An 11,500-nucleotide genomic window follows, 5' to 3' on the forward strand; every position below is an offset into this window, starting at 1 on the left:
GGCTTCGATGAAACAACGGGGTGGTCTTCCAGAAGTTAAGGAAGCATAATTCGCCTGCCGACGATCGCATGGTAGTCCTTGCTTAGTTTGTGTTAGCATTCACCAGACTGCGGTATATTGTACACAGAAACCAACACTCTGGGCAGAGGATACACGATTAGAGTAGGATCCTGATTGGTCTGGTAAATGGAACGTTCCCGACTAGAATACTAGATTAGGGCACCATGGTTGTTGGCTGAATGTCGTGGTCAGGCTGAATACTTGTTCTCCCCCCAGAACACGCACACTTCATAAACGCAGGGAAGTGAGAAGCATACACAAGCACTCTACCTGAAGCCAAATGGACCCAGTTACTTTTTATTCCGAATACTCTGGCAAGCAAGGGGCGTCCCATTACGCTGAGATCACTATACGAACTGAGACAGCAACTAGATCTGCTTAAGTCAGAAGCCTTTCGACCATAGCGTCGGGGTTGTATCGCTGAATCCTCAGCCTACATCAGCTGATTATTCCAGGCTCTTAATACCAACAGCGACTTCAAGGAGACCTTAGTTCTTGGCTGTAAGCTTACTGGACTTGGCGGATGAGGTTGCTGCTGGCTTTGCTTTAGCTGCTGCCCTTATTTTAGGAATAAGTTGCTTGATGCTTACTCCTGATCTATTATATAATAGCGGGCATTTTTATGGCTATGGCTTTATATTTAGGTGATAAATTAATTTTTAATTTATATATTTTATTACTTGCTTTAATTATTACTCTATTTAAAGAAGCTCTTTAGATTATTTAAATATAAGATCTTAAGCTCCCTACTATTATATAATTATTATACCTTATATTTTACCTTTACTAGTAACCTAAGTCTTATATAAGTTTTATATTATATAGCTCTAAGATGCTGTAATCTGCTGATAAGATGGGGCCATTTGTTAATACTTATAATAGAGATTTACTAAGAAGGTACTTGGGAGGGGCTAATAGTAGCCCTTATTGCCGCTGAATTTATTTAATTAGAGGAGACCTTATGCCCTGAATATGGCAAAATTCACGATGAAAGGGCTACTAATAGATGTTGTAATAGTATCCCGTCGGATTTACCCTTTTCTCAGCTGCGGAGGATATTTGATATCTAGGTTGAGCTCCCTTATGGCCTATAAATGGACTTAGTGCTTATTTGCAGATGAAAATTAGAAGACGGCACTTGGCTAGTTATGCAACGGAGATATAATGGGTTTCATTGGTATTAAGTTGAAATAGTATGTCTTTATAAAGATAGTTCTTATATAGAGACTACAGTCCAACGACGTGAGTTCAGACAGACAGCTCCCTTTGGTTCGCAAAAATCCCTAACACAGAACATCACAGTCACGTGCAGGCTAAGTACCTCTAATAAGCTGCCAGGCGACGCCAGGTGGTCAGGGAAGGCGCCCATAGTAACAACTTCGCAGCAGAGACCGTTGTATTTTGCTGGCTCATTATAGAATCTCCATCTATTGGGAGAGGCCCTAGGATAGTACTGGTGTGTGCAAGTCAAACAGCCTGCTCAGCGCTAATCTCAACATAGGTCTTTATGAAGAGGCTGATGGTGTCCAGTCATGCAAAACAAATCGTTTAGCATACTTCACCTCTATCTCGCTTTTCCTAAATCTAGCGCAGTTACGAATGTCATTTGTATGTCCTAGGATTGAGAAACGAATCATCTAGCTACCATATATCCTGGTCTCGTTAGAATGCGGATGTCAGTTTAGAAGTCTCAAGAGGCTACAGGCCTTCATAACTACGTGGAGATTTGATCCAAAGTGGGAAGAATAACATCAGACTAGAGTCCTGAGCGATATAGCAATGGCAACTGGAATGATTTTCACTCACAGTAAATGTTTAAGGTTTAATTTATATATTCGTGGATTACCCAAAGCATTCGACCACGGGAGTATTTGCGTGGATATCCCAGGAAAATACCTCACTCAGTGTTGCTGAGCGAAGTGATTACATCACCAACCCCTCCCTTCATCGTGTAAATCTGATATACACGCCAGTCTCCAGCTCGACCTTTAGTGTGTATCTCCCCTTCAACGGCCATTCCATATTCGTACCCTATCGACAGGCTTGAGTCGATCATCGCCATACTTGAGCTCGCCGCCGTGGCCGCTACAAACGCTGCAGCTCCTCGGAGTCTCGACAACACAGACCACGACGCGGATGACAACGACGATAATCACACCGAGGATACTGCCTTGACGCCTTTGCGGCCTTCTTTTTGCCAGCATCGCCATCGCTATGCCTCAGTTTCACTCGTTTCTTTGGCTGATTGTCCGGTTATCCGAATACCTCGTGCTCTTCTGATCAGGGCGTTGAAGCGGACAGAGTATCGATAGGCAGGCTTCCAACACGTATACGTTTATCACTTAGCCACCCGTTCGGCATTCATCCGGCCCACCGGTCGTTAACGTTGCTCTTATGTACGAATTTCTCGCGGAAACCCGAGTCACCCTAGTCAACTCATTCCTACATAAGCCACTATCACACGGGCAACAGCACTGCACCCTCGTACCCGGACTTGAAAGCGATGCATCGCGCAGGGTTACTAGCGCCAAAAGCAATTGCGGCGCATTTTCATTGTAGTTTACTGAACTGTTGCAGCTCAAGTACTGATAGGCAACCTAAATCTTGCCACTGACAAAATCTATGCTGACACTTTGTCCACGATCGAGTCGACGAAACCCTGATATAAAGGGTCTAAGCATTCCTTTAAAACCTCGACCTGCTTATCGTCCTCTAAGGTCGATTTACTAGTCTAGGTGAATCTCATTTTGCAGTTATCTATAGTATTAAGCTTAATACTTCTATAAGACTTAATATCTTTTAGATTATCTTATTTTACCTAAAAGTAAAGATAATATATTTTAGGATTAGCTACTTTAAGAATCTTTTAGATAATTATTCTTAGAAATTCAGAGAAGAAAAAGATATAGATAGAAGTAATACTAAACCCCTCTAATAAAAAATAGGTATAATTAGGCATCTAGAGCTTCTTAGACCTAAAGGCAGCTAAGATAGCCTATACCTGCCTGGCTGGCATATTAACCTCTGCAGAGTATTTTATAATTTTTTAAACTATGTTAAAAGAGGAAAATAGCTAAGGCTATAAATTAGTATTACTTAAGATAGTTATATAACTTTTAATAGGAAGAATAAGAAATACCTAAGGATAATTAGCTTAGCTAGTTAAAAGATAAAATATAAATAATATTTTCTATTACTATTTAAACTTTAATAGGACTAGTCTAATTTCTTTTATATATGATAGCAAGGAAGCAGTGTTTATACTATGGAATAGTAACTGGCCTTAAAGAGATAATAAGAAGCTAAATTTTCGGGGACCTTATAAGTTTCTTAGTGCGGTCGATGCTATAATGCTTCGGCCGTGGTTTGTTCGAAATCCGGGGCTTGGCTCCTCCTTGATTGTCCGAAGCGCGAGGAGTCTTACAGAGAATTTTAAAAGGCCGTTATACCAAGAGACTTTTACTGCAGGAATAATCAGAACTAAGAGAACTAGAAGGCTTCCTCGTAAGTTGCTTTAAATAATAACCCTAATTATATTATTAATACTCCTATTAATAATATTTAGGCCATTATTACCTCTTATAAAGGCAAGGTCCTTTAGTTTCCTTATGTAATAAGATCTATATTAGAGGGGTTTAGTATTAATTCTATCTACTTTATCTAATTTAATAATAGCCTAAATAGAGGCAGTTAGGATAAGTTAGTTTAGGAGCTCCTTATTAAGGCTAATAGGGCTATATATATTCTATGCTAGTAGGTATTTAATAAGCATATTTAAAACTTTAAGGTATTCTCTAGTCTTTTTTAGAAAAGGTTAGCAAGGACTAAACTAGATAGACGTGGTATAGGGAAATAAATATGGATGAGGGAGCTGCGAGGGATGGCTTGAAGGCTCACCTTGAATTTATGTATAGTGACTGCATGGATGCCGTCGTTGAGAAACTTCGAAAATAGCTTAATTAGTATAATTTGCGACTGCATCTTAATCCATAAGAGAAACAAGCCAAATAGGTTTGTGGAGAGTAGGAATCGTGTCTGGAGTTAATAAGGAGAGTCGCGAATCTCATGTAACTACATTCCTCCCTTATGAAAGAAGAGATCTAGCATTAACTTCTAAAAACATAAGCCATCAAGTCTGTTAGACACCGTAGCTAGAGGGACTGCCAGCTGAGTTTACCCACTACTGCGCGCAGAATGCGGAAGCTGTCGATGATGACCATAAGGAAGCTTGTCGAAGAGGTTAAGAGCCGTAATAGATAAGTGCCTAAAGAGCGAAAGCCGACTGATGGCTGGATTGAGGAAAATATTAGTAAAGAAGATGATACGGACTGAAAAGTGTAAGCAGCTACAAAGTCGATAAGCTGTTGGAGGTGTAAAGGCGAGTGGTGCATGACGCGGAAGGCATGTTAAACTTGCTAACTTAGACAGTCGGCTGGCGCTATGATTCTCGGAATAGTTTGATGCGTCCTCGACTGAGTACGATACATTAGTCCGTCCATCTGGAAAAGGAAGTGCCTAGTTGCGGGAACTATGGGGACATCTAAGTCCATGAGATCTCCTTTATATTCTGTACTACCGAGCAACTAAGAGGTGGTCCTCAACCGCATATGCATATAAACAATTAGTGGAGCCATAAGGAACAAGCAGCGACAACGCCTACAACAAACCACCTCTTAGCGGTAGTAAATGGTCATTGAAAATTCCTGTAAGGAATATAAGGCGCCGAGTTTTACCGATATAGGTCTTCATCTTACGACCAAGCCTTAGCCACTTGATAATCATTCTCAGCTCGCTCTAGGAAGTAACCCTCACGCTTTCTCGTTAATTTATTAAGTTTTACCGGGGAAATAGCGTAGTTGCAAGCTATCACGCATGAGTTAACGGACGAGTTCAAAATTGCTCCATAAAATCGGGTTGAGAATGTTTCGCCGCCATTTATATAAGACGTCCACATAACTTTATATAGGGTGGGTAGTGTTCATATCTGTTAGAACTAGGCACAGGCTAAGTTGGCTATTATTATCGCCAAGCCCAATTCGAGTCCAACCCTGGATAACAGTCCAGTCAATCGTCGCACCAGTTACAAAGGAAGAAATGTAATAGAGAAAGCAGAGTCAAATCTTTAGTTCGCCCGAGGTGCATATCAATATGCAGATTTATGTTCAGGGACTCGTGGTACACTCAAACTTTGAGTTTTCGAGTCTGCTCCATCTCCGGGGCTTATCCACATAGAGTTGAAGTCTTCGTTGGACTCGAACCGTGGTATGGAGATTCTTGCAACGAAGAGGGCTATTGGCAGTATGGAGCGTGCAGCTTTGTCGACTACGCTTCCTGTACTCTTTTGTCTTCGAGATGAGCATAGCAGGAAAGAACCTCTTGTCTAAATTAACGCTCAATTTGCGCAGATAGTTCTCAAAGCCTACAAAGTCGACTCTACTCTGCTGTCGATGCTCTGCTTTGCATCGGCCTAGAAATCGCCCCATTACCAAAGGCCAGATTGATACAGATAAGCTGCCAGAGTCGAATCACGACTTAGACCTTGCCACGAGGTTCTGCACAAGGAGCTCAAGATAAACTTGTTCGAACACATCAAAATTGCAATTTCGCTTCAGTCCGGGCAACAACGAGGCCTACGTAAAGTGTATCATTCCTATCCGTCGACATTTTACCAAGTTTGTGCGACACACAGTAACTTATGCAATTACGCTACTGATATCCTATTCCTTGATATGCCTTCTGACTCTACCCCAATTCAATTTGAAGCCCTCCTAGCAACCGGATATCCCCAGGGCCAATGCTGTCGTGGAGCCAAGCCCGACCCAAGCTCGCATGGCATTGATGATAGACAGGTCCCTGTGAACACGCGTGTACTTCCCCGCCATCAAGGTGCCTCCTCCATAGCCGCACTAGTGAAACAATTAGCAAGAACAAACACAAGAGAGAATTCATAGTTACATACAGCTGAGGCCACGTAAGCTTGATCATAGGCCATTCCGAGACATCCGCTCTGTGATTGGCTCCCCGTATACAGCGAGCAATCACTCTTCCCATCAGGAAATCCTGAGGCGCCGTTCGACGCAAACATGTAGCTGCTCAGCACCAGCTTAATCTTCCAGTCGCCATCGGTTCGGCTGAACAGCTGGACTTCGAAGGCCCGATGCTTGGAAATGTCCTTGTCCTTGATCAAGACGCTCCCCGAGTCTCCCATGTCCCTGCTCGAAGAGCCCGGCGATTGCTGGTCGTGGTCGTCGTTCTGGATGGCGAATCGCGATGCGGGAATGACCCAGGAGCCACAAGCGGGAAACTCTTTGGGATAGTCAGAGCTCCAGATCTTGATCTTGGCAATGTCGGTGGAAGAGAGCCCAGCCGCAGAGAGGACGTTGTCGAAGTTGGTGTACCAACTCCACTCGCCGCCGCCACAGGCGAGCAGGTCCTTCTCACCACCGAGTATGACCTCGTTCCATGAGATGAAGTCGGCGGGGAAGTCGCCTCCTCCTAGCTTCTGTTTGACGCGCTTGTAGATCTGCGCCATCATGGCTGGGCCAATGTGCTTGGCAGCATCAACGCGGAAGCCCGACGCACCGAGAGACAGGACATCGACGAGGTACGTCGCGACCCTATCCTGTACATACGGCTTCTCTGAGTTCAGATCCGTAAGGCCTACGAGCCAGCCCTTGGTGATAACTTGCCCATCTGTCCACGAGCTGAGTGACCTCTCACAGTGGAAGTCGGTAGGACCATACGGTACCGCGGGGAACTCTACTGTCGGCCTTGTACCAGAAAAGGGGTTGATCAAGTACGTCTGGCCCCAAGTGTAGAACGGCGACCCGGCCGTGCCGTTGTGTCCCGTGTACAGGGAGCAGTCGGTGTTGCGGTGGTTTTGGACGTCGTTGCCGTTGCCCGACATGTGGTTCAGCACGGCGTCAAAGTACACCCTGACTCCAACGGCACGGCAGGTCTGGATCATGGCACGGAGCTCAGCACGCGATCCCAAACGTGACTGCAGCCGGTAAGAGACGGGCTGGTAGACGAAATACCACGGCCGGAACTGGTTGTCGGGCTCGTAATAGTTGGATCCCCAGACATGCTCTTGCGGCGGCCAGATCTTGAGGCCCATATACCCAGCCTTGCTGAGAAAGGAGCACTCTTTTGCAATATCTGTGTACGGCCAACCGAAAAGCTCAACAATGGCTCCCTTCTGGCCATCACTGAAAGAGCTCTGCTGGCCGGAAATGACAGCATTCTCCCAGAGAAAGTAGAGTGGATCCAGGGTCAGCACCGACCCGCTACTGCCGTAGACGACGATGGTGAGTCCACCTTTCGTAGACTGATTGGCCTGATAGACGTTACTGGTCTGGTTTGCGCCGTTGAAACTATATGTGAGCGTCTCATCCGTTCGTGATAAGCAGTTGATCACCACAGCTGCCGACGTCTTTGATGAGCTGTATTGGATGTCTGCATAGCCCGTCAGCGACCGGTACGACTGGAAGGTGTCGAAGTAGGCGGTATCGCCCTTGGGTGGCGTTTGCCATCGCCGGTTTTCAGCTGAGTCTGGGACTGTGTAGGTCGAACCAGAGGCGCACGAGTCCTTTCCGTTGAAGTTCCCGCATCCAGTGGGCGCTGTAGCCGCAGCTTCGGTTGGAATTGTTGCTGAGTAGAACGGCGGGATTGAGCTGGGAGACACTGTGCCGCCTGTACCCGCAGGGACAGTAGACGATGAGGTTGTCGATGAAGTGATGGTACTGGACGCCCGTGTACTAGTGCCCGTAGTGGAGGTACTAGTCTTTGAAGTCGAGGAGGTTATCTGGTAATTGACATTGTTGCCCGGATCATAATACCTGCCACGTGGTTCAGTCCCTCGACTCCCTTTAACCGGGGATAACAACAATGTGCCAGACTCACGTGGTGCCAGAGACGATGTAGGCAATGTAGAACTGCGTTGCCGACGCTGCCGTTCCCGAGAAAGTCCACGTCTCATAACCGCTGCTATCTGGTCCGGTTGAGTAGGACGCTGAGATGGGCGTGCTCATCCATGTTGAGCCCGCCGCCCAATAAACGGAAACAGCTTTGGCATAGGCAATGTTTTGGATCTATCGTGCCCAGACGTCAAACCATTAGCAACTGCATTAATCTCTTACTCTCGCAGTCATCCACTTCCTCTCACCTTAACGGACCCGGCCAACGTGGAGCCAGTATAGGTGTAACTCTTCAGGGATACTTGAGTGGCACGCTTCTCGTGCGCAGAGTTGGATGGAGCTGCCAAAATTTTTATGGTTAGGAGTAGCCAGACAAACAATGTGCTGGGCAGAAATCGCATAGTGACTGATCTCTGGTGAGCAGTATTGCAGATTGGTAATGATGTTTGTGTCGAAGTCTTGACATGAGGGTTGACCGGCAGAGTGATGTCGCGATGCTTTTCTTTATACGCTCAGTCGAAGGCATCTATCTTCAAGAGGCATCTCGTCTGCAGGGACAATATCCGGCCACATAGTCATGCTCTTCCAGTGCTCGGTCCGAATTGTGTACATGGGTTGCCAACAGTGGGCCTAAACTGGCCAAGGCCTAACCAGGCTTTGAGGCCATTCCCCGGGTTTTGAACCCCAGAGCAACGGCTCTAACCCCATGCAGCCCGCACTCGCCCGGAGTGTTTTGCCACGCATATCCAGAACCGTCTTCATCTATCAATATTTAACGGCGAAATAACCGGCCCTTTCTCGGTATTACTACCCTGAATCAGAGTTGCCCGTGGGGAACATTTTGACGAGTTACTGAGGTGGTGGACGTATCACTGTAATCGAGCAGATGATGCCGAGTGAAGAAGCGAAAATCACATGTCAGCTTGCGAGTGAAAAACCAAATCAACTCGAAACCCACCTGACCAATGAGTCCTGAAATGCAATAGAGGGATAATTCCACATTGATAGTTCTTTCCTTGACCAATTTTCCTGATCGGTCCTTCCAGCAAAAGCCTTCTACTTATGTTTCTCAGTGATGCCAACTTCTTCAGGGTAGTTCCTGCCTGGGGTCACTTTCAGCACCCTTCACAACATCTATTTGCTATAGAATTAAACATACTACTTCTTTATCTATATCAACAGTTGCAGCATGTAGAATCGAGTGAGTTAAGTGGATTATGAAACTGTAAGCGGTGATCATCTTGCTTGAATGGTTGGTAGTGTGGCGGTGGGCAGCTGTGTTGCTGATAAACTCGATTCATACTTCACAGGTCAACGTCCTCTATCTCCTAACAGGCGAGGAACCATATCCCAATTCCGAGCCGTAGTAGATAATAAGGTAGGGATGATTCGTGAGACAACAACAGAGGCGAGGCAGTTCTCGAGAAGCGGAATTCTTCTGAGGGTTGTTAGAGCCCTCTGTTCTGAAAAACTGTAAAATGAGACTACTGGCATACGTTCCATATGACTATGATGTGATATATTCATTGTTGCTGCGAGTGTTATCTTCAAGTTTGCCGGCTGATCTCTTCGGTATGTTCCTAAAATGGTCATGAAGCCGGCCGCGAGTCGGCTGTAATTACATTTTCGTTTCGGACCCAGTGAACTTCGGAATTCGAATCAAGGGAGGCGGAGTCTCCGCCATTGGCAACTCAACAACCACGAGGAAGACAATATAAATGGGGTTAAACCAAGATTTCAGACATTTACTATTCAACATTGTCGTTGGTGGGAAATTTCCCCGGATTTTTAGGTAACTTTTCAATTTCTTCTCGGTCCGAATGGCTTGTCTGATGATGAAGGCACGGCTCGGTCCTTGCAATGGCTTATTTGGACTGCAGATTGGTGTGTCGCCGTAAGTTAATATTAGGCCCATCAGGGTGTTGGCAATTACTAGAAGTGAAGAAACAAAAACGGCCCGAAATTGAACAGGTCACCAACAGCGACATAGCCCTTCAGGGCTGAGAGAAGGATCGATGCGATCAAAGTGCTAATGCGGGGTTGCGAGAGCGAAGAATCTACCCCAGAGACATCGTGGCCCGAAATTATTGCTGTTGGGGCTCACCACGTGTCTTCGAGACCTGTATTCTGTCATCCTATTTGTATTCTCTTTGCAGTCTGCCCAACCAATGTCTTTAGAGTTTGTCGCTTGCAGGGATATATGTTTTTTTACCCAATCAAAAACTTAACCTTGATACAGCCAGCTACGGACGATGGGTAAAGTCTGGTATATAGTTAACGCTATTTTTTTCTTACTTTCCTACTTTTGAATAGCAAAGATAACGAACCTGTTGCTACTATCTATATCTCTATTAATTCTTCCATTTTCGAGTTGTTATTAGCTAATAATAATCTAAATACTTGCTGGCTTCTTGCTCATTGTCCGCCGCTTGCATTGCCCACGCTACTTCTGGCTCTGACGGGTACATCGCCGGCGCAGTACTCTTCCTCTTCCGACCACGGCTTTTCTCGCCCGAGAGAGCTTCTTGCGCCTATGCGTGATACTCAGGCTCCTTGGGCTTTCTTGCAGCCCTTTTCCTCTTAGCTTCTCGTGAGGCCCTTTTAGCCTTTTCTGCAATTTCTTTCCTTGCACGGTCCGCTCGGGCTCTCATACGGTCCTCGTAACTCATATCTCTCGCTGTTCCCGGTACTTCTGACCTTGTTAACCGACGAACCTTTACTTGGTTATTTATATTGACCAGAAACTGATTATGTGCTTGAAGAAGGGGACGTTCCACAAATGATAATTGTGCAGCAATAGTGAGCTTCGTGACGTAACAGCTCCTGCCAAGGCGAGCGTTGACGGAGTTTGCGTTATTGTATTCTGCACACTGGAGTCTCCATTTACCTCGTAGATCGCAGGGGCAATCCATACTGCCGGGGACTTTTTTATATCACGGAAGACCTTAACTGTAAACTTTCCAGGGTCTCGTGGCTCCCGAAGGCGTCGTATATTAGCACACGTGGCTTTTGATTACCGCGTTCTTTCGTTTAGGGATCAAAAACAAGCTTCATCCATTGTAAGCTAAAACATAAGTCTGTTACAAAGAAAGTGGCGATTAGTAATGCAAGTAGGGCCAGGGTTGGCAGGATAGTAAGTATATTAGTTAAATTCAAGTATTAATTGGAAAACAGTAATTAAAATATATAGAAAATTAATAATAATAAATAAGGATATAAAAAGTAAATAGAAGTATAGTATAAGGCATAATTAAGTAAGTAATAAATAATAAATCTATTTTAGTATTTATTTATAGCTTCTATCTTATTTTATATATTAAATTCTATAATTAATATAGGCCTCTTTGTCACGGGCTGGGCTCGGTAGGGCAGGTGAACGGGGAACGCTTCAGGCAGAATACGGTCTATTGCTACGGATAGGCACTGCAGGCAGGTCAGGCTCTATTAACAAGACGTAGCTCGAGGAGCTACGTTACAGGAACTATCTGGTCGGTAAACAAAGTCTCTGCGATAACGTATCGCCA

General features: G+C 45.2%; 2 protein-coding genes across 3 annotated transcripts; both read right to left on the minus strand.

Moving 5' to 3' along the window:
- Positions 1–2,066: 2,066 nt before the first annotated feature.
- FOXG_18884 (uncharacterized protein) lies at positions 2,067–2,270 on the minus strand (the record flags this gene model as incomplete). The annotated part of the gene is made up of 1 exon (XM_018399026.1): positions 2,067–2,270. The coding sequence occupies one exon, from the start codon at positions 2,268–2,270 to the stop codon at positions 2,067–2,069; it is 204 nt and encodes a 67-aa protein (XP_018239493.1).
- A 3,368-nt stretch (positions 2,271–5,638) lies between these two features.
- On the minus strand, positions 5,639–8,490 carry FOXG_04689 (uncharacterized protein). Of its 2 annotated transcripts, XM_018382718.1 has the most exons (4): positions 8,225–8,490; positions 7,963–8,150; positions 6,020–7,898; positions 5,639–5,966 (listed from the first exon to the last, which is right to left on the minus strand). In XM_018382718.1, the coding sequence occupies exons 1-4, from the start codon at positions 8,375–8,377 to the stop codon at positions 5,829–5,831; spliced, it is 2,358 nt and encodes a 785-aa protein (XP_018239494.1). In that variant the 5' UTR covers positions 8,378–8,490; the 3' UTR covers positions 5,639–5,828. The 2 variants fall into 2 exon arrangements, with proteins under 2 accessions (XP_018239494.1, XP_018239495.1); XM_018382719.1 differs by having other exon boundaries at positions 6,020–8,150; positions 8,225–8,489.
- Positions 8,491–11,500: the final 3,010 nt, after the last annotated feature.

Source organism: Fusarium oxysporum, chromosome 4, assembly GCF_000149955.1.
Source record: "Fusarium oxysporum f. sp. lycopersici 4287 chromosome 4, whole genome shotgun sequence".
NCBI lineage: Eukaryota > Fungi > Ascomycota > Sordariomycetes > Hypocreales > Nectriaceae > Fusarium > Fusarium oxysporum.

Bases quoted from the DNA above. Each gene is read 5' to 3' on its own strand.
- FOXG_04689 (XM_018382718.1), bottom strand. From the start codon at position 8,377: ATGCGATTTCTGCCCAGCACATTGTTTGTCTGGCTACTCCTAACCATA. The intron at 7,899-7,962 runs GTGAGTCTGGCA...ACCACGTGGCAG, and splicing joins TACATCGTCTCTGGCACCAC to GTATTATGATCCGGGCAACA. The intron at 5,967-6,019 runs GTATGTAACTAT...TTGTTTCACTAG, and splicing joins AAGCTTACGTGGCCTCAGCT to TGCGGCTATGGAGGAGGCAC.